The sequence below is a fragment of the Bombina bombina genome, chromosome 12 (genome assembly GCF_027579735.1).
Source record: "Bombina bombina isolate aBomBom1 chromosome 12, aBomBom1.pri, whole genome shotgun sequence".
Classification (NCBI taxonomy): Eukaryota; Metazoa; Chordata; class Amphibia; order Anura; family Bombinatoridae; genus Bombina; species Bombina bombina.
This window is the reverse complement of record NC_069510.1, coordinates 8,599,613-8,624,378: the sequence shown is the minus strand read 5'-3', so window position 1 is coordinate 8,624,378 and position 24,766 is coordinate 8,599,613. Positions and strand designations below refer to the sequence as shown.

The 24,766-nt window shown below is 38.2% G+C and overlaps 1 protein-coding gene across 1 annotated transcript in view; it reads left to right on the top strand.

The window, feature by feature from the left end:
• TTLL11 (tubulin tyrosine ligase like 11) overlaps window positions 1-24,766 on the top strand; it is a 345,612-nt gene that overhangs the window by 308,901 nt on the left and 11,945 nt on the right. Inside the window, 1 exon segment of the mRNA XM_053695417.1 lies at window positions 23,686-23,792. Coding sequence (XP_053551392.1) covers window positions 23,686-23,792 — 107 coding nt within the window.

Here is a 24,766-nt window from a genome sequence, read left to right as displayed (position 1 = left end):
ATTGTCAGCCGCTCTGGAATCAATCCGGGATGTAACCCAACTGCTAGCGTGAATTGAAAGCACACGCTAGCACACTGAGAAATATCCAGGACGTGACCCACTCAGGAAGCAGATTAGAAGATAACAAAAATGAATATTGTTCCAGAATGCAGGAAAGCCACAAAGGATAAAACGTCCCTTTAAGTAGTACAAAGAACAAAAAGGAAATGCTCTTACTTTGAAGCTTCTGAAAAAGGTCCTCTTTAGCAGGCTTGTAAAACAAAGGAAAAGTTCTCTTTTGCAGCTTGTAAAAGTATAATGTCCCTTTAAGCAGGTTTATAACAAACAGAAAGGCAAAGTTCTCTTTTGCAGCTTGTAAAAGTAAATGTCCCTTTTAAGCAGGTGTATAACAAACAGAAAGGCAAAGTTCTCTTTTGCAGCTTGTAAAAGTATAATGTCCCTTTAAGCAGGTTTATAACAAACAGAAAGGCAAAGTTCTCTTTTGCAGCTTGTAAAAGTAAATGTCCCTTTTAAGCAGGTGTATAACAAACAGAAAGGCAAAGTTCTCTTTTGCAGCTTGTAAAAGTAAATGTCCCTTTTAAGCAGGTGTATAACAAACAGAAAGGCAAAGTTCTCTTTTGCAGCTTGTAAAAGTAAAATGTCCCTTTAAGCAGGTCTTGTTTAACAAAGAATAGGTTTAAAGGTAAAGGCCAAAGCAAGGTCAGGCAGGCAGAAGTCGGCATCCAAATATCAGCAAAAGGTATAGGCAAAAGACAGGGTCAGGCAAGCAGAAGTCGGCATCCAAGTGTCAGCAAAAGGGTAATAGCTACAGGCAAGGTCAGGCAGGCAGAAGTCAATGTCCAAATATCAGCAAGTAGGGATTAGGCAAGAGGCTTGGTCAGGCAGGCAGAAGTCGGTACACAGAAGAATAAAACTGATATGGTACTCACAATCCAGGGAAACAAACAAACGGGCCCAGATTCAGATCTCCCGCCGAGATTTAAAGGGCAGGAGCGTAACCGTCATCAGAGGGGTGTGAGAGAAAGCGTCATGTTGCTAAGCAACATGACGTCAGAGACACAGAGGAGTTCCGGGAGCCGCGGCGACACGGCGATGAACGGAAGCGCTCATGACAGCACCCCCTCCTCAAGGGCCCCTCCGGGGGACAGGACCAGGTCTATCAGGATGAGTCTTGTGGAAGGTCTTGACCAATATTGGAGCATTTACTTGATGAGCAGGTTCCCAAGAACGTTCCGTGACTGGATAACCCTTCCAATGAATGAGATAATACAATTTCTTGCCCCGCAATTTGGAATCTAGAATATGGCTGATCTCAAACTCAGGATGTCCATGCACCAATAACGGTGGAGGTTTAGAAAAAGGCTTAGAATACCTGTTAATCATCACAGGTTTTAAAAGAGAAACATGGAATACCGGATGGACTTTGAGAGACTTGGGTAAAGCTACCCGATAAGCAGTGGAACATACCTGACCCAGTATTCGGAAAGGACCCACATATCGTGGTCCCAATTTGTTAGAAGGTTGTTTCAGGCGAAGAAATCGAGAGGAAATCCAAACTTTATCACCAGGGCGATATTTGGGAGCCTTTTTCCGTCGAAGATCCGAAAAGAACTTGTAACGTCTAGAAGTTACAGAAAGAATACGATGTATCTTCTGCCAATGTCGAGTTAATCTTCGGGCTGTAAGATCAGAAGCAGGATTCACTGTGGAGGAAGTATGCAAAGGGAACGTCCTAGGCTGATATCCGTAAGCTGCATGAAAAGGAGAAGTCTGAAGGGAGGAATTGTACCGGGCATTATGGGCCAATTCAGCCAAAGGAAGGTAAGAAGTCCAGTTAGAATGATAATGATCCACATAATGTCTAAGATATGTTTCAAGACACTGGTTTACTCTTTCAGTCTGACCATTCGATTGTGGGTGGTGAGAAGTAGAGAGAGATATAGTAGTACCAAAATGTTTACAAAGTGACCTCCAAAATCGAGAAACGAATTGTACCCCTCTATCTGAAACAATATCAAGAGGAAATCCATGGATTCTTACAATATGTAGAATAAAAAGTTCAGAGAGTCTTTTGGCAGATGGTAATCCTGGCAAGGGTACAAAATGAGCCGTCTTAGTGAACCTGTCGACCACCACCCAGATAGTATTGTTCCCAGTGGACAAGGGAAGATCGGTAATAAAGTCCATGGATACATGAGTCCAAGGCTGGTGAGGTATAGGCAATGGTTGGAGTAATCCTGAAGGAAGTTGGCGTGGAGTTTTGTTCATGGCACATTGTGTGCATACTGAGACGTAATCCTTCACATCTTGAGAGAGTGTAGGCCACCAGACATGTTGTTTGAGGTTTCGAGTGGTAATACTGATGCCAGGATGTCCAGAAAGGGGACTATCATGAGCCCAAAATAAAATCTTGGAACGAAGGCGTTCAGGAACAAAGAGTAAACCATTGGGAGGTTTACAGGACAAAGGAAGACGCTCTTGAGCGGACTGTAATTCTTGTAACCAAGAAGTTGTTAACTGGGCAATGACTTCATGAGGTTGGAGAATGGTACCAGACTCAGGAACTGGGGTATCTTGAAATTGTCTGGAAAGTGCGTCTGCTTTAATATTTTTTGAACCAGGTATGTAAGACAAATTATAGTGAAACCGAGAGAAGAATAAGGACCAGCGTGCTTGCCTGGAATTTAGTCGTTTGGCTGTTTGGAGATACAGAAGGTTCTTATGATCAGTAAGTATAGTAAATGGCAAAGAAGTACCTTCCAGCCAATGTCTCCATTCATCCAATGCCATCTTGATGGCAAGCAACTCTTTATTCCCTACGTCATAGTTAAATTCGGAAGGAGTGAATTTTTTAGAGAAAAAAGCAACAGGATGAATCCTTCCAGTCTCTGGTATTCGTTGAGACAGAACCGCTCCAGCAGCAACAGAGGAAGCATCCACCTCCAGAATAAATTGAAACTCAGGATTTGGATGACGAAGGATAGGAGCTGAGGAAAAAGCTTCTTTGAGAGATTCAAAAGCTTCTATAGCCTCAGACGGCCATACTTTACAGTTTTGTCCTTTTCTTGTGAGAGAAGTAAGAGGAGAAGTAATAGTAGCAAAATTCTTGATGAACTTTCTGTAATAATTGGCGAAGCCTAGGAAACGTTGTAAAGCCTTCAAAGAATCAGGTCTAGGCCAATCCAAAATGGCAGAAAGTTTAGTAGGGTCCATTTCGAATCCAGATGCCGATATTACATAACCCAGAAAGGGTATGATTTTTTGATGGAAAGAACATTTCTCCAGTTTAGCAAACAGATGGAATTCTCTTAGACGTTGAAGTACTTTCTTGACGTGGTGCACATGATCTTGGTGGTTCTGAGAAAAAATTAAGATGTCGTCCAGGTATATGATAACAAAAATATTCAAAAAATCACGAAAGATCTCATTTACAAAATGCTGGAAAACCGCCGGAGCATTGCATAGCCCAAAGGGCATGACCAAATATTCATAATGCCCAAATCGAGTGTTAAAGGCAGTCTTCCACTCATCTCCTTTGCGTATACGGATCAAGTTGTATGCACCACGTAGGTCGAGTTTGGTGAAAATGGTGGCTCCCTGAAGATAAGTAAAAAGTTCAGGAATAAGGGGCAGAGGATAACTGTTCTTGATGGTAATCTGATTCAATCCACGATAATCAATACAGGGTCTTAATCCGCCATCCTTTTTTCCCACAAAAAAAGAAACCAGCCCCTACAGGGGAAGAGGAGGGTCGAATAAATCCTCTAGCCAGATTGTCTTTTATATATTCTTCCAGAGCCATGTTTTCTGGTTTAGAAAGTGGATATGTTTTGCCTCGAGGATAGGCAGCCCCAGGAAGGAGGTCAATGGGACAATCAAAAGGGCGATGAGGAGGAAGACGTTCCGCTTCTTTTTTGGAGAAGACATCCACAAAGTCATGGTAATGCATAGGTAAGGATTCCGGAGTTTCAACTGTGAGAGCAATAGTGAGTGGTAACTTAGTAATCTCTTGAAGACATTTAGTCTGGCATGTAGATCCCCAGGAAGTGAGTTCACCGAAAGTCCAAGAAAAAATGGGATTGTGAATCTGGAGCCAGGGTAATCCCAAGATAATGGGAAATTGCGGAGTGGGAATGACATCGAAACAAATTGTCTCAGAATGAAGTATTCCTACGGTGAGGATTAAGGGTTGAGTAGAAAACTGAATGTATCCAGAACCCAAAGGATCTCCACTGACCGTAGAGACTGAAATGGAATACTCCTTCTTTAGTAAGGGTATAGAATGAGTAGAAACAAATGTAGAGTCAATGAACACACCTCCAGCACCAGAATCAATTAGGGCTTGGGTATAGATCTTCTTTTGTCCAATTAGAAGAGTTACTGGAACAAAGAGTTTCTTGTATAGGGAATGACCACTATTTTGGCTTAACTCAGTTCCCTGGACTAGAGTTAAGCCCTGGCTTTTACTGGCCTAGTAGGACAATCCCTTAATAAATGTCCTTTAAGGCCACAGTACAGACATAAGCCAAGAGTCCGTCTTCTTAAGCGTTCAGTCTCAGTTAATTTTATACTTCCTACTTCCATGGGTTCAGCCTGATCAGTAGTAGGAGAGGCTGGAGTGACTGGACTAGAAAAACGAGGAGCTAAACGAAAAGGAGTTCGAGTGGCAGTCCTCTGTGTTCTATCCTTTTCTTGTTGGCGTTCACGAAACCTGGCGTCGAGACAGATACAGAGATTTATTAAGGCTTCTAAGGACTCTGGAAGTTCACGATACACCAATTCATCCTTGAGACGCTCAGAAAGTCCTTTACGGAAAGCGGCTCTGAGTGCTCCCTGATTCCAAGTGGTTTCAGAGGCAAGGGTGCGGAACTCAATTGCATATTGAGAGACTGGTTGATTTCCTTGACGTAAATCCAGGAGAGTTGCTTCAGCAGCGGATGACCTTCCAGGTTTATCGAATACGTTTGAGAATGTAGATAGAAATGTATCAACATCCAACAGTATAGGATCATTCTTTTCTAGCAAAGGTGACACCCAAGCCAAGGCTTTTCCTTTCATTAAGGAAATAAGAAACGTGATTCTAGAAGAGGCAGTAGCAAAGAGAGTAGGGCTATTTCGGAAATGAAGACGGCATTGATTCAAAAAGCCTCTACATTCTTCAGGATTCCCATCATATTTATCCGGAAGAGGAATCCTGGGACTTAGTTGTACCTGAGACTGATTGTTAGGAATCGGAGGAGGTAATGCCTCAATCGGATTTGGATTGGGATTAGGATTGGGAGGTGCGGTAGCAACCAAATTTTGTAATAGAGCAGTAATTTGATCAAGTTTAGTGTCCAGAGACTGCAAGTGAGTGGCATGAGAACCCAAGAGCTGTCCCTGGTGAGCCACGGCCATAGATAATTCAGTGGGGTCCATTTTTATGGCCCGTTTGTAATGTCAGCCGCTCTGGAATCAATCCGGGATGTAACCCAACTGCTAGCGTGAATTGAAAGCACACGCTAGCACACTGAGAAATATCCAGGACGTGACCCACTCAGGAAGCAGATTAGAAGATAACAAAAATGAATATTGTTCCAGAATGCAGGAAAGCCACAAAGGATAAAACGTCCCTTTAAGTAGTACAAAGAACAAAAAGGAAATGCTCTTACTTTGAAGCTTCTGAAAAAGGTCCTCTTTAGCAGGCTTGTAAAACAAAGGAAAAGTTCTCTTTTGCAGCTTGTAAAAGTATAATGTCCCTTTAAGCAGGTTTATAACAAACAGAAAGGCAAAGTTCTCTTTTGCAGCTTGTAAAAGTAAATGTCCCTTTTAAGCAGGTGTATAACAAACAGAAAGGCAAAGTTCTCTTTTGCAGCTTGTAAAAGTATAATGTCCCTTTAAGCAGGTTTATAACAAACAGAAAGGCAAAGTTCTCTTTTGCAGCTTGTAAAAGTAAATGTCCCTTTTAAGCAGGTGTATAACAAACAGAAAGGCAAAGTTCTCTTTTGCAGCTTGTAAAAGTAAATGTCCCTTTTAAGCAGGTGTATAACAAACAGAAAGGCAAAGTTCTCTTTTGCAGCTTGTAAAAGTAAAATGTCCCTTTAAGCAGGTCTTGTTTAACAAAGAATAGGTTTAAAGGTAAAGGCCAAAGCAAGGTCAGGCAGGCAGAAGTCGGCATCCAAATATCAGCAAAAGGTATAGGCAAAAGACAGGGTCAGGCAAGCAGAAGTCGGCATCCAAGTGTCAGCAAAAGGGTAATAGCTACAGGCAAGGTCAGGCAGGCAGAAGTCAATGTCCAAATATCAGCAAGTAGGGATTAGGCAAGAGGCTTGGTCAGGCAGGCAGAAGTCGGTACACAGAAGAATAAAACTGATATGGTACTCACAATCCAGGGAAACAAACAAACGGGCCCAGATTCAGATCTCCCGCCGAGATTTAAAGGGCAGGAGCGTAACCGTCATCAGAGGGGTGTGAGAGAAAGCGTCATGTTGCTAAGCAACATGACGTCAGAGACACAGAGGAGTTCCGGGAGCCGCGGCGACACGGCGATGAACGGAAGCGCTCATGACAATAATCTGTACATTTGTATATATACCAGTCGCACACATACTGCAAGTATCCGTTTATCATATAATAATCTGTATATATACCAGTCGCACACATACTGCAAGTATCCGTTTATCATATAATAATCTGTATATATACCAGTCGCCCACACATTGCAAGTATCCGTCCATCATATAATAATCTGTATATATACCAGTCGCCCACACATTGCAAGTATCCGTCCATCATATAATAATCTGTATATATACCAGTCGCCCACACATTGCAAGTATCCGTCCATCATATAATAATCTGTATATATACCAGTCGCCCACACATTGCAAGTATCCGTCCATCATATAATAATCTGTATATATACCAGTCGCCCACACATTGCAAGTATCCGTCCATCATATAATAATCTGTACATTTGTATATATACCAGTCGCCCACACATTGCACGTATCCGTCCATCATATAATAATCTGTACATTTGTATATATACCAGTCGCCCACACATTGCACGTATCCGTCCATCATATAATAATCTGTATATATACCAGTCGCCCACACATTGCAAGTATCCGTCCATCATATAATAATCTGTACATTTGTATATATACCAGTCGCCCACATACTGCAAGTATCCGTCTATCATATAATAATCTGTATATATACCAGTCACCCACACGTTACAAGTATCCGTTTATCATATTATAATTTGTACATTTGTATATATACCAGTCGCCCACACATTGCACGTATCCGTCCATCATATAATAATCTGTACATTTGTATATATACCAGTCACCCACATACTGCAAGTATCCGTTTATCATATAATAATCTGTATATATACCAGTCGCCCACATACTGCAAGTATCCGTTTATAATATAAAAATTTGTACATTTGTATATATACCAGTCGCCCACATACTGCAAGTATCCGTTTATCATATAATAATTTGTACATTTGTATATATACCAGTCGCCCACACATTGCACGTATCCATCCATCATATAATAATTTGTACATTTGTATATATACCAGTCGCCCACATACTGCAAGTATCCGTTTATCATATAATAATTTGTACATTTGTATATATACCAGTCGCCCACACATTGCACGTATCCATCCATCATATAATAATTTGTACATTTGTATATATACCAGTCACCCACATACTGCAAGTATCCATCCATCATATAATAATCTGTACATTTGTATATATACCAGTCGCCCACACATTACAAGTATCCGTCCATCATATAATAATCTGTACATTTGTATATATACCAGTCGCCCACATACTGCAAGTATCTGTCTATCATATAATAATCTGTACAATTGTATATATACCAGTCACGCACATACTGCAAGTATCCATCCATCATATAATAATCTGTACATTTGTATATATATCAGTTGCCCACACATTGCATGTATCCGTCCATCATATAATAATCTGTACATTTGTATATATACCAGTCGCCCACATACTGCAAGTATCCGTCCATCATATAATAATCTGTACATTTGTATATATACCAGTCGCCCACACGATGCAAGTATCCGTCCATCATATAATAATCTGTACATTTGTATATATACCAGTCGCCCACATACTGCAAGTATCTGTTTATCATATATTAATTTGTATATATACCAGTCACGCACATACTGCAAGTATCCATCCATCATATAATAATCTGTACATTTGTATATATATCAGTTGCCCACACATTGCATGTATCCGTCCATCATATAATAATCTGTACATTTGTATATATACCAGTCGCCCACACGATGCAAGTATCCATCCATCATATAATAATCTGTACATTTGTATATATACCAGTCGCCCACACATTGCACGTATCCGTCCATCATATAATAATCTGTACATTTGTATATATACCAGTCACCCACACGATGCAAGTATCCGTCCATCATATAATAATCTGTACATTTGTATATATACCAGTCGCCCACACATTGCACGTATCCGTCTATCATATAATAATCTGTACATTTGTACATCTGTACCAGTCGCCCACATACTGCAAGTATCCGTTTATCAAATAATAATTTGTACATTTGTATATATACCAGTCGCCCACACATTGCACGTATCTGTTTATCATATAATAATCTGTACATTTGTATATATACCAGTCACCCACACGTTACAGGTATCCATTTATCATATAATAATTTGTACAATTGTATATATACCAGTCGCCCACACATTGCACGTATCCGTCCATCATATAATAATCTGTACATTTGTATATATACCAGTCACCCACATACTGCAAGTATCCGTTTATCATATAATAATTTGTACAATTGTATATATACCAGTCGCCCACACATTGCACGTATCCGTCCATCATATAATAATCTGTACATTTGTATATATACCAGTCGCCCACATACTGCAAGTATTCATCCATCATATAATAATTTGTACATTTGTATATATACCAGTCGCCCACATACTGCAAGTATTCATCCATCATATAATAATCTGTACAATTGTATATATACCAGTCACCCACATACTGCAAATATCCATCCATCATATAATAATCTGTACATTTGTATATATACCAGTCGCCCACATACTGCAAGTATCTGTTTATCATATAATAATTTGTACATTTGTATATATAACAGTCGCCCACACATTACAAGTATCCGTCTATCAAATACTAATCTGTACATTTGTATATATACCAGTCGCCCACATACTGCAAGTATCTGTCTATCATATAATAATCTGTACAATTGTATATATACCAGTCACCCACATACTGCAAGTATCCATCCATCATATAATAATTTGTACATTTGTATATATACCAGTCGTCCACATACTTCAAGTATCCGTTTATCATATAATAATTTGTACATTTGTATATATACCAGTCGCCCACACGATGCAAGTATCCGTCCATCATATAATAATCTGTACATTTGTATATATACCAGTCACCCACATACTGCAAGTATCCGTATATCATATAATAATCTGTACATTTGTATATATACCAGTCACCGACATACTGCAAGTATCTGTCTATCATATAATAATCTGTACAATTGTATATATACACCAGTCACCCACACATTGCAAGTATCCGTCCATCATATAATAATCTGTACATTTGTATATATACCAGTCACCCACACGTTACAAGTATCCGTCTATCAAATAATAATCTGTACATTTGTATATATACCAGTCACCCACATACTGCAAGTATCTGTCTATCATATAATAATTTGTACATTTGTATATATACCAGTCACGCACATACTGCAAGTTTTCATCTGTCATATAATAATCTGTACATTTGTATATATACCAGTCACCCACACGTTGCAAGTATCCGTCCATCATATAATAATCTGTACATTTGTATATATACCAGTCACCCACATACTGCAAATATCCATCCATCATATAATAATCTGTACATTTGTATATATACCAGTCGCCCACATACTGCAAGTATCTGTTTATCATATAATAATTTGTACATTTGTAAATATAACAGTCGCCCACACATTACAAGTATCCGTCTATCAAATACTAATCTGTACATTTGTATATATACCAGTCGCCCACATACTGCAAGTATCTGTCTATCATATAATAATCTGTACAATTGTATATATACCAGTCACCCACATACTGCAAGTATCCATCCATCATATAATAATTTGTACAATTGTATATTTACCAGTCACCCACATACTGCAAGTATCTGTCTATCATATAATAATCTGTACAATTGTATATATACCAGTCACCCACATACTGCAAGTATCTGTCTATCATATAATAATCTGTACAATTGTATATATACCAGTCACCCACATACTGCAAGTATCCATCCATCATATAATAATCTGTACATTTGTATATATAGCAGTCGCCCACATACTTCAAGTATCCGTTTATCATATAATAATTTGTACATTTGTATATATACCAGTAGCCCACACATTACAAGTATCTGTCTATCATATAGTAATTTGTACATTTGTATATATACCAGTCACCCACACGTTACAAGTATCCGTCTATCAAATAATAATCTGTACATTTGTATATATACCAGTCACCCACATACTGCAAGTATCTGTCTATCATATAATAATTTGTACATTTGTATATATACCAGTCGTGCACACATTGCAAGTTTTCATCTGTCATATAATAATCTGTACATTTGTATATATACCAGTCACCCACACGATGCAAGTATCCGTCCATCATATAATAATCTGTACATTTGTATATATACCAGTCACCCACATACTGCAAGTATCCATCCATCATATAATAATCTGTACATTTGTATATATACCGGTCACCCACACGATGCAAGTATCCGTCCATCATATAATAATCTGTACATTTGTATATATACCAGTCACCCACACGATGCAAGTATCCATCCATCATATAATAATCTGTACATTTGTATATATACCAGTCACCCACACGATGCAAGTATCCGTCCATCATATAATAATCTGTACATTTGTATATATACCAGTCACCCACATACTGCAAGTATTCATCTATCATATAATAATCTGTACATTTGTATATATACCAGTCACCCACATACTGCAAGTATTCATCTGTCATATAATAATTTGTACATTTGCATATATACCAGTTGCCCACACATTGCAAGTATCCATCTATCATATACAAATCTGTACATTTGTATATATACCAGTCACCCACACATTGCAAGTATCCATCTATCATATACAAATCTGTACATTTGTATATATACCAGTTGCCCACACATTGCAAGTATCTGTCCATCATATAAAAATCTGTACAATTGTATATATAACAGTCGCCCACACATTGCAAATATCCATCTATCATATACAAATCTGTACATTTGTATATATACCAGTTGCCCACACATTGCAAGTATCTGTCTATCATATAATAATCTGTACATTTGTATATATAGCAGTCGCGCACACATTGCACGTATCCGTCCATCATATAATAATCTGTACATTTGTATATATACCAGTCGCCCACATACTGCAAGTATTCATCTATCATATAATAATTTGTACATTTGCATATATACCGGTTGCCCACACATTGCAAGTATCCATCTATCATATAAAAAATTGTACATTTGTATATATACCAGTTGCCCACACATTGCAAGTATCTGTCCATCATATAAAAATCTGTACAATTGTATATATAACAGTCGCCCACACATTGCAAGTATCCATCTATTATATAATAATTTGTACATTTAAATGTACAGGCTTATGAAAGACACAGTAAACACAAAGATTGTCAATTGAAATACTAAATGATTCCTGTATTTAAAAGTGACATTTATTTTATTGAGGTTTTCAGCAAAGACAACACATGACAATAATAGCAAATTTTCAAGTGATAACTAGACCATTCTGAAAGATACCCACATGTTGTAATATATAGTCAACAAGTTAAATAATTTGCTAACATGGGAGGATATAGATTTATAGTGATACATTTACGGTGATATGTACACATAGAAAGAATTGTGGTAGGCGTATTGGAATTAAGCCTCTATTAAGCTATAGGGAATTTAAAGGGGTAGAATAAGTATTAGAATATAAAGAAATCTGGGGACCTTAAATATTATGTTGGAGTGAGGCAGCCTACTGTGAGAGAATAGGGAGTGTAATTAATGTACTTTTGTATGAGTAAGCCAGTGGTGACCATGGGTTGGTGAGAACATTCCCAGAAAGAGGCTGCATTATGTGCAGTGCGACTCATGAGAATCTGGTGTAGTTCAGGTGTCAGTAATTATATATTAGTATCTATACAATACATTCCGCTTATTTAGAGGCACTTTCCTAATATTATAATAATTGTTATCTACTTAAAATTGAGATGTAAATGGTGAAATCTCATGTCTGAAGGCAGAAGCTAAATGTTTTGCTTATAATAAGTACATGAACATCAATCACATAGATATAAGTGACCATCCCCTGCTATCTTGGCCGCAGACCCAGGGGTATGCCACAACATATGTAAAGTAATTATAAGCCTAAATCTAGGTGATAACTGGCTATAGTAGAAAATTAATCTCACTGGGGCATACTCATGTTTGATATATGTTTCTATATTAGCCTCAGCTTTGGAGTAAGCCATTTCAATAAAGTATTGAGGGGATATTAATAAGGGAGACCTAAACATAAGGTAATCAGTAAGGCCAGTGTATACTATTAGGTAAATGTACTTTGGAGGCCAGCACGGATCCACATGTTTGACGCTATGGGAGAGGCTATCTTTTAAAACAGATTTACATTTTTAGCACTTAGTCTTAGAACAGTATGAACAACTGGGAAGAGGAGATTGCTAGTGCCGGTTTATATCATTTTCAAGCACTTTAGTGCATATCTAGTGAGCAGGTAGTAATCTAATGATGACTTGTGATGTCTTTCTGTAGACTTGCACTCTTGTTATTATAGCTGTAACTTAGCCAAATTCTATTTTATTTGGTGGACACTACACAGATCCCGGAAAGTTGCAGTTCAGAGTTAGGTTCAGACAAATTATGAAGCTCCGGACCTAGAATGACCAGGTCAGATCTCAGTTTTAGTTTTTCCACAAGCAATTGATTGTATAGACTTTCAGGCTTACTGGTGCAGGTCTCGATGAGGGCTAATTTCTTCCATGTGCCGGTTGGTTTACCAAGGCTGGAACAAGCTTGCTCTGTCTCAAAATCTCCTTTAGGGTTGGAACTCAGGACTACTGGGTTGTTATTGTGAGCTCCAGTAAGGGTTTCCATCTCCTGAGTGGTCTGAGCCTTGGAGGGATATTTATCAAGCTGTCAACCGCAAATACGCTTGAATTCTGCAGCGTAATTGTGGCAAGCCTGATTCGCCCCATTTATCAAAGCCTACAGACCGGTAAAAGTTGAAATTTGTGACGTAACATACAATCCGCCGGTCTCAATCTGACACAGATTGATGCTTACGTCATTACAAATGTTCCGAATACAAATTCGGCCCTATCTGACACCTTTTGCCATTTATCAAATTTCTAACAGGTACGCTGCCACTATTCCGGCCCAGCGTACCTGGTTTTCAATCCGCCACCCTGGAGGCTGCGGATGCCATAGGAATCAATGGGAGTCTGAAAGCAGTGAAAGCTTATGTTCGATGCTGCCAGGTATCCCATTGATTCCTATGCTAGAATAAAAGTAACGTTTACACCTAACACCCTAACATAAGCCCCAAGTCTAAACACCCCTAATCTGCTGCCCCGACATCGCCACCACTAAATAAAGTTATTAACCCCTATCCCGCTGCTCCCCGACACCGCCACAACTAAATAAATATATTAACCCCTATCCCGCCGCTCCCCGAGTCCACCGCAGCTAAATAAATGTATCAACCCCTAAACCTCTGGCCTCCCACATCAGCCAATAGAATGCGAGCTCAATCCTATTGGCTGATTGGATCAGCCAATAGGATGAAAGCTCAATCCTATTGGCTGATAGAATTCTTTATTCCTATTGGCTGATAGAATTCTATCACCCAATCGGTATGAAAGGGACGCCATCTTGGATGACGTCATTTAAAGGGAAACTTCATTCTTCAGAAGACGTTGTAAGAAGAGGATACTCCGCGCCGGATGTCTTGAAGATGGAGGCGCTCCGTGCCGGATGGATGAAGATAAAAGATGCCATCTGGATGAAGACTTCTGCCGGCTTGGAAGAAGACTTCTGCCGGCTTCGCTGAGGACTTCTGCCGCTTCGTTGAGGATGGATGTCCAGTCTTCAAAAACTGTAAGTGGATCTTCAGGGGTTTAGTGTAGGCTAGGGGATCTTTGGGGGGGATTTTTAATTTCCATAGGGCCCTTAGATTAGGTGTAATTAGTTTAAATATTTGATAATTTGATAATTTATTTTTTTATTTTGTGTAACTTAGTTGTTATTTGTTTGTAACTTAGTAATTTTTAATAGTAGATTTAAATAATTTGAGTAGGGTTAGGTGTTTAAATATGTAATATAGTTAATTTAATTGTTAGTTTAATGTAATTTTAGTATAAAAGGGTAGGTTAATTAATAGTTTAATATAGTTTAATGTAACTTAATGTAATTTTAGTATAATAGGGTAGATTCATTATTAGTTTAATATAGTTTAATAGGGTAGGTTCATTAATAGTTCAATATAGTTTAATGTAATTGTAGGATAATAGTTAGGGTAGGTTAATTAATACTTTAGAATTAGTTTATTTTAATTCTAAAGGTAAGTTTAAATTTATTATAAGATAGGGATGAGTTAATATTTAATGTAAAGTTAGCGGGTTGTTAGTTTAAGGGGTTAATAGCTTAATTTAGTTTATGGCAATGTGGGGGGCTGGCAGTTTAGGGGTTAATAGGTTTAGTAAGTGGTAGTGATGTGGGAGGCCAGAGGTTTAGGGGTTAATACATTTATTTTGCTGCAGAGGGCTCCGGGAGTGGCAGGATAGGGGTTAATAACTTTATTTAGTTGTGGTGGGCTCCAGGAGAGGCGGAATAGGGATTATTACCTTTATTAAAGATGTGGTGGGCTCCGGGAGTGGAGGGATAGGGGTTAATAACTTTATTAGAGTTGTGGTGGGCTCCGGGAGCGGCGGGATAGAGGTTAATACATTTATTAGAGTTGCGGTGGGCTCCGGGAGTGGTGGGATAGGGGTTAATACATTTATTAGAGTTGTGGTGGGCTCCGGGAGCGGTGGGATAGGGGTTAATACATTTATTAGAGTTGCGGCGGGATAGGGATTAAACTTTTTAGTATAGTGGTGGTGTTTAGTGACAGGGTATACATAAAGTTGGAAAAAAGCCAAATAGCAGCAAGATCGATGACTGTTAGTTAACAACAGTCCGCTGCTCATCGCCCCGTACTTGGTGCGCGGCTTTTTGACAACTTTTTTTATAAATAAGGATAGCGTATTCAGGTCCGCGACCGCAATGTTAGGAGATGTTAAGCGAGCGTATTGGTGCCGTCGAATGCAGCACAGTTAACAGCTTGATAGATAGGCCTCTATGTGGGGAAGCAATATTCTTCTGTAGGCTGAGGCCCCAGAGCGGATAACTCTGCATTCTCTTGTTGGACTCTATTATTAGCTTGGTTGAAATTCAGGTTTTGGCGCTCCACCGATGATCTTGGTATGTCTAATAAAGACTCCAGAGTAGAGCTAATCATCTGTTTGAGATCCTTAACATGAGTGTGCAATAGGGTTGTCACTCTAAACTCCCATGCTCGATTGCCTCCATGATGCTCCATAGGGTAAGCTTGGTATTGTTACTTGGAAGAACTCAGGTATATAGTTATTGAATAACGCAGCAATGTTAGCTGTTTACCCCAGAAATCTAGGGGGAGGGGATAGGAAAGATGTCGGGTTAGTAAGGCACTGCAAACTCAACAGTTTTGGTGCCTAAAAATATTCCGTAGGACAAGAGCAGGCGCCGATGGCCACAATTGAAGTTAGAAGTCAATATGCTCAGATTATGAGCCACAGTGAAAAAGGCAGCCATCTTGCCCTCAACCCTGACATGCCCCCCCCCCCCCCCCCTCAGGTAGAACATATAATTTTACTTTCATGAATCAGATAGAACATACAATTTTACTTTCATGAGTCAGGTAGAACATACAGTTTTACTTTCATGAGTCAGATAGAGCATACAATTTTACTTTAATGAGTCAGATAGAACATACAATTTTACTTTCATAAATCAGATAGAACATACAGTTTTACTTTCATGAGTCAGATAGAGCATACAATTTTACTTTCATGAGTCAGATAGAACATACAGTTTTACTTTCATGAGTCAGATAGAACATACAGTTTTACTTTCATGAGTCAGATAGAGCATACAGTTTTACTTTCATGAGTCAGATAGAACATACAGTTTTACTTTCATGAGTCAGATAGAACATACAGTTTTACTTTCATGAGTCAGATAGAGTATACAATTTTACTTTCATGAGTCAGATAGAACATACAGTTTTACTTTCATGAGTCAGATAGAACATACAGTTTTACTTTCATGAGTCAGATAGAACATACAGTTTTACTTTCATGAGTCAGATAGAACATACAGTTTTACTTTCATGAGTCAGATAGAACATACAATTTTACTTTCATGAGTCAGATAGAACATACAGTTTTACTTTCATGAGTCAGATAGAACATACAATTTTACTTTCATGAGTCAGATAGAACATACAGTTTTACTTTCATGAGTCAGATAGAACATACAGTTTTACTTTCATGAGTCAGATAGAGCATACAGTTTTACTTTCATGAGTCAGATAGAACATACAGTTTTACTTTCATGAGTCAGATAGAACATACAGTTTTACTTTCATGAGTCAGATAGAACATACAGTTTTACTTTCATGAGTCAGATAGAGCATACAGTTTTACTTTCATGAGTCAGATAGAACATACAGTTTTACTTTCATGAGTCAGATAGAAAATACAATTTTACTTTCATGAGTCAGATAGAGCATACAATTTTACTTTCATGAGTCAGATAGAACATACAGTTTTACTTTCATGAGTCAGATAGAACATACAATTTTACTTTCATGAGTCAGATAGAACATACAGTTTTACTTTCATGAGTCAGATAGAACATACAGTTTTACTTTCATGAGTCAGATAGAGCATACAGTTTTACTTTCATGAGTCAGATAGAACATACAGTTTTACTTTCATGAGTCAGATAGAACATACAGTTTTACTTTCATGAGTCAGATAGAACATACAGTTTTACTTTCATGAGTCAGATAGAGCATACAGTTTTACTTTCATGAGTCAGATAGAACATACAATTTTACTTTCATGAGTCAGATAGAACATACAATTTTACTTTCATGAGTCAGATAGAACATACAATTTTACTTTCATGAGTCAGATAGAGCATACAATTTTACTTTCATGAGTCAGATAGAACATACAGTTCTACTTTCATGAGTCAGATAGAGCATACAATTTTAAACAACTTTTCAATTTGCTTCTGTTTTCAACTTTGCTTCATTCTCTTGTTGCCTTAGGTTAAAGGAGCAGTGAGGCACTACTGGGAGCTAGCTGTTCACATTGGTGAGGTAATGACAAGAGGTATAATTGTGCTGCCACCAATCAGCATCTAACTCCCAGCTCCTGCGCATACCTGGTATGCTGTTCAACAGAGGATACCAAGAGAACTAAGTGAATTAGATAATAGATAATACATTGCAAAGCTGTGCTATATACAAATCACAATTAGGGTTTCATGTCCCTTTTAGGTGATGCTGTTTTCCTATACAGCCTGTTAGAATATTTCACATTAGCAATGGAAGTAAGATTCGGATAATTTAAGCACCTAGAAGCTATTGTTTCATTAGTGACTGCATAACCAGCAGATGTAGCGCCAAACAATGCATTTATTGTTATTATCTGTTAGTCTCAGTGCTAGCTTATTCATTTGTAGTCAGACAACACAAGCAGTTCTCTGCAGGTATGGGGTGGCTTCAGCCTGGTAACTAGTGTTAGAGGTTGGGAAGCAACAAAAGAAAGAGCAGAAGATTCAGTAGACAAACAGCAGGAGAGGTAGGGAGTGAGAATCGAGCTATAAATGCTCTTGTAGGAAAGTATAATGAACACAGCCAACGTATCACCATGACCACAGAATTGTACGTATGTGACAAGCATAAAACATAGGCAAGTCTCAGACAATGTAAGTGTATTGTTACCCAGGCAAACCAGCCGGTAAATGGCTAGATTACAAGTGGAGTGCTATTTTATCGTGCACACGTAATCAGCACACGTTAATTAACCAACCATTACAAGAGTTCCAGAAAAGATCAGTGACCATCTTCCAAATGACTAATACTTTGTTTCACTGTATTTACAAACTAGTGAACATATTTAAATTAAGACAAGAGATCCTCTAGTCTCGAGAAATCGTAAGTTATTTAGTTATTTGGTTTGTTTAAAAATGGCTAACCAGAGAAACCATATGTTCAAGTGATAGTGAAAATATAGAATAAAAAGAGGCATTTGCAGATTCAGATAATTGATCTTCACCGCTAAAAGACACCTCCTCCTAACATAACAAATGATTCACCTGCAACCATCATTTATATGTAATGAACGTCTCTGTTCTGTTAGTGAGGATTTATTGGATGTTATTTTTGTTTAATTTGGAGGCTGAATAGACCAATACAATCACTTTATCCTCATCTGCCTCAGATTCATTCTGCATAGGAATGACAAATTGCACCTTTTTATAACCCCATACTCCCATAGGTCTATCCTGATGCCTACAGATTCATTCATTCTTTGTCTTTCTTTGTTTCTCTCTTTCTTTTTCTCTCGCTTTCTTTTTTCTTTTTGTTTCTCTCTTTCTTTTTCTCTTTCTTTTTCTCTCTATCTTTCTTTCCCTCTCTTATTCTTTCCATCTTTCTCCCTCTTTTTCTTTCTTTCTTTCCCTCTCTTTCTTTCTTTCTTTCTTTCTTTCTTTCTTTCTTTCTCTCTCTTTCTCTTTTCTTCTACAGTGCCCCAGCCTAGTGCGTGTGAATCTGCCCCGAGCCTTGTGCGCGTGAATCTGCCCCGAGCCTTGTGCACGTGAATCTGCCCCGAACCTAGTGCTTGTGAATCTGCCCTGAACCTAGTGCGCTTGAATCTGCCCTGAACCTTGTGCGCGTGAATCTGCCTTGAGCCTTGTGCGCGTGAATCTGCTGGGAGCCTTGTTTGCGTGAATCTGCCGTGAGCCTTATGCACGTGAATCTACCCCGAGCCTAGTGCCCGTAAATCTGCCCCTAGCCTTGTGCATGTGAATCTGATTTTTGTGTGGGATTCAGCACCAGTTGTTGTGTCTGTGTGTTAGAGTTAGCACCAGTTATGTGTGTGTGTGAGTGAGCACAAGTTTTTGTGTGTGTGTGTGCGTGAGTGAGCACAAGTTTCTGTGTGTGTTTGTGCGTGAGTGAGCACAAGTTCCTGTGTGTGCGTGAGTGAGCACAAGTTGATGTGTGTGTGTGCGTGAGTGAGCACAAGTTGATGTGTGTGTGTGTGTGTTTGTGCGAGTGAGCACAAGTTGCTGTGTGTGTGTGTGCATGAGTGAGCACAAGTTGCTGTGTGTGCGTGAGTAAATGAGCACGTGTTGCTGTGTGTGTGTGTGCGTGAGTGAGCATGAGTTGCTGTGTGTGTGAGTGAGCACAAATTGCTGTGTGTGTGTGTGTGCGTGAGTGAGCATGAGTTGCTGTGTGTGTGTGTGAGCACAAGTTGCTGTGTGTGTGAGTGAGTACAAGTTGCTGTGTGTGTGTGTGCGTGTTGCTGTGTGTGTGCGTGAGTGAGCATGTGTTGCTGTGTGTGTCTGTGTGCGTGAGTGAGCACGAGTTGCTGTGTGTGTGTGTGTGCGTGAGTGAGCACAAGTTGCTGTGTGTTTGTGTGCCTGAGTGAGCACGTGTTGTTGTTGTGTGTGTGTGTGTGAGTGAACACGAGTTGCTGTTTGTGTGTGTGTGAGTGAGCTCAAGTTGCTGTGTGTGAGTGACCACAAGTTGCTGTGTGTGTGAGTAAGTGTGCTTTGGTGTGTGTGTGTGTAAGTGAGCATGAGTTGCTGTATGTATAAGTGAGCATGAGTTACTGTGTGTGTAAGTGAGCATGGGTTGCTGTGTTTCATGCGGATAAGGCTGTACTCCGCACTGGGTTGGGGTTTCTCCCCAACGTGGTGTCTAACCGTAACATCAATCAGGAAATAGTTGTTCCTTCTTTGTGTCCTAACCCTTCCTCTTCAAAGGAGAGGTTACTTCATAACCTGGATGTGGTTCGTGCCTTGAAGTTCTATCTTCAGGCTACAAATGACAGTCTACATCTCTCTTTGTGGTGTATTCTGGGAAGTGCAAAGGGCCTCTGCTACTTCTTTGTCTTTTTGATTGAGGAGCTTGATTCGCTTGGCTTATGAGACAGTGGGATATAAACCTCCTCAGAGGATCACGGCTCATTCAACTAGAGCTGTGGCTTCGTCTTGGGCCTTCAAGAATGAGGCTTCTATGGAGCAAATTTGTAAGGCGGCTACCTGGTCCTCCTTACACACTTTTACAAAGTTTTACAAATTTGGCTGGGGTGTCTTTGCCTCCTCCTGGTGGCCAGGTTTTTAATTCCAAACAGTAATGCATGAAGCCGTGGACTCTCCTCCCCTCAATGGAAATTAAATTATTATCAAGCATAATTTATGTTTTTAAACAACTTTTGAATTTACTCCTATTATCATTTTTTTCTGTTCTCTTGGTATCTTTATTTGAAAGAGCAGGAATGTACAGTAAGCATAGGAGCCAGACCATTTTTGGTTCAGCACCTGGGTAATGCTTGCTGATTGGTGGCTACATTTAGTGCTAACCAGGTTCTGAACCAAAAATGGTCCGGCTCCAAAATTGGATTCCAATTTGTCTGAAATGTCTCTTAAATTGAAAGGGACCTGCAACACAATATTTTTTTCTTTCATGATTCAGATAGAACATAGAATTTTAAACAACTTTCCAATGTATTTCTCTTATCAAATTTGCTTCCTTTTCTTGTCATCCTTTGTTGAAAAACATAAAGGTAAGCTCAGGAGTGTGCACGTGCCTGCAGCAATATAGGGCAGCAATTTTGCAACAATGTTATATATTAGCAAGAGCACTAGATGGCAGCAATTTTGCAACAATGTTATATATTAGCAAGAACACTAGATGGCAGCAGTTTTATAACAATGTTATACATTAGCAAGAGCACTAGATGGCAGCAGTTTTATAACAATGTTCTACATTAGCAAGAGCACTAGATGGCAGCAGTTTTATAACAATGTTATACATTAGCAAGAGCATTAGATGGTAGCAGTTTTATAACAATATTATACATTAGCAAGAGCACTAGATGGCAATGGTTTTATAATAATGTTATACATTAGCAAGAGCACTAGATGGCAGCAGTTTTATAATAATGTTATACATGAGCAAGAACACTAGATGACAGCAGTTTTATAATAATGTTATACATTAGCAGGAGCACTAGATGGCAGCAGTTTTATAACAATGTTATATATTATCTAGAGCACTAGATGGCAGCAGTTTTATAGCAATGTTATACCTTAGCAAGAGCACTAGATGGCAGCAGTTTTATAACAATGTTATACCTTAGCAAGAGCACTAGATGGCAGCAGTTTTATAACAATGTTATACATTAGCAGGAGCATTAGATGGCAGCAGTTTTATAATAATGTTATACATGAGCAAGAGCACTAGATGGCAGCAGTTTTATAACAATGTTATACATTACAAGAGCACTAGATGGCAGCAGTTTTATAATCATGTTATACATTAGCAAGAGCACTAGATGGCAGCAGTTTTATAATCATGTTATACATTAGCAAGAGCACTAGATGGCAGCAGTTTTATAATCATGTTATACATTAGCAAGAGCACTAGATGGCAGCAGTTTTATAGCAATGTTATACATTAGCAAGAGCACTAGATGGCAGCAGTTTTATAACAATGTTATACATTAGCAAGAGCACTAGATGGCAGCAGTTTTATAACAATGTTATACATTAGCAAGAGCACTAGATGGCAGCAGTTTTATAACAATGTTATACATTAGCAAGAGCACTCGATGGCAGCAGTTTTATAACAATGTTATAAATTAGCAGGAGCACTAGATGGCAGCAGTTTTATAATAATGTTATACATTAGCAAGAACACTAGATGGCAGCAGTTTTATAATAATGTTATACATTAGCAAGAGCACTAGATGGCAGCAGTTTTATAACAATGTTATATATTAGCAAGAGCACTAGATGGCAATGGTTTTATAATAATGTTATACATTAGCAAGAGCACTAGATGGCAGCAGTTTTATAATAATGTTATACATGAGCAAGAGCACTAGATGACAGCAGTTTTATAATAATGTTATACATTAGCAGGAGCACTAGATGGCAGCAGTTTTATAACAATGTTATATATTATCTAGAGCACTAGATGGCAGCAGTTTTATAACAATGTTATACCTTAGCAAGAGCACTAGATGGCAGCAGTTTTATAACAATGTTATACCTTAGCAAGAGCACTAGATGGCAACAGTTTTATAACAATGTTATACATTAGCAGGAGCACTAGATGGCAGCAGTTTTATAATAATGTTATACATGAGCAAGAGCACTAGATGGCAGCAGTTTTATAACAATGTTATACATTACAAGAGCACTAGGTGGCAGCAGTTTTATAACATTGTTATACATTAGCAAGAGCACTAGATGGCAGCAGTTTTATAATAATGTTATACATTAGCAAGAGCACTAGATGGCAGCGGTTTTATAACAATGTTCTACATTAGCAGGTGCACTAGATGGCAGCAGTTTTATAACAATGTTATACATTAGCAAGAGCACTAGATGGTAGCAGTTTTATAACAATGTTCTACATTAGCAGGTGCACTAGATGGCAGCAGTTTTATAGCAATGTTATACATTAGCAAGAGCACTAGATGGCAGCAGTTTTATAATAATGTTATACATTAGCAAGAGCACTAGATGGCAGCACTATTTCCTGTCATGTAGTGATCCAATCAAGTGCATGTTACCAACAAAGAACAACAGAACAAAACAATTGTGATAATAGAAATAAATTGAAAACCTTTTAAAAATGGCATTCTCTATCTGAATCATGAAAGGGAAATGCTGGGTTTCACGTCCCTTTAACAAATGTATATTGTGCAGGACATTGGAATTAACGCTACATATACAGGTCTATAAACACTACTGTTCTGATAATAACTTTTTTGAGCAGCTACTTTCTACATAACCTTAAACACAAAAGCAATTTCCATTTAAAAGATTTCACTTCATTTATAGAAAACTCCTTTTAACAAAGGAATAGAATAAAACTATTTTAATGCTCAAGGTTAAAAGAACACAAAATGAAATGCTATCCGCAAACAGCTTGCATTACAAATCACGTATTTAGCCAGCGAAAAAAAAAACGCTAGCAGGCTCCTTGCTAAGATCAATGCTCAATCTAGAAACCAATTTTTTAAAACATTCAAAGAATTAATTTCTTTAAAAGTTTAGCACTTTGTTTGTATTCTTTTGCAGAAGCTGTAAGCTAAGTAACAGCACTTTTTCTATGGCATCAGTAGATATTCTGTACATTGATATAACAAGACGGTGGAACAGCATGGGACTAGACCAAAGAGAATCAGGTAATTTTATGTTCTACCATCTCCCGAACACATTTCCATTTATATTCCCTTCCAATGAGTTATTTCCCTTCCTCACTCCCTTGTGACTGAAATTTTCATTTTCTTGGAAATGAATAAGGCCGCCCTGAACTTTAACTGTTTAACTGAATAGAAAGGTGCATATTTACACCGCAATATAGTTATAAAGTGTGTATGTATATAGATACATAGAAACTCATACACACATATATTACATGCTGATATTGAAGTTGATAATAATCTTGCTTTATATCTGTAGATAAATTCTGAACAATGACTGTCATTGGTTGATACTGCTCAAACTCAGAATTGTGTTACTGTGTATATGGTGTGCACAGACCTTTAGTAATGCAGTGCTTAAAGGGACACTGAACCAAATAAAAGTCTTTCGGGATTCAGATAGAGCATGCCATTTTAAGCAACTTTTTAATTTACTCCTATTATCATTTTTTCTTCGTTCACTTGCTATCTTTATTTGAAAAAGAAGGCAACTAAGCTTCTTTTTTGGTTCAGAACTCTGGACAGCACTTTTTTTATTGGTGGATGAATTTATCCACCAATCAGCAAGAACAACCCAGGTTGTTCACCAAAAATGGGACGACATCTAAACTTACATTCTTCATTTCAAATAAAGATACCAAGAGAATGAAGAAAATTTGATAATAGGAGTAAATTAGAAAGTTGCTTAAAATGTCATGCTCTATCTGTATCATGAAAGAAAAAATGTGGGTTCAGTGTATATACTGATATATACTGTGACTACATAAACATATATATTGTTTGTGCAGACTTGTAATAAAACACTTAATTACTGATATATGCTGTGCATACATACACATGTATTGTGTGTGCAGACCTTGTGTAATGCAAGATTTAATTACTTATATATACTGTACATATATAAACATTTATTGTCTGTGCAGACCTTTAGTAATGCAGCAATTAATTGCTGATAT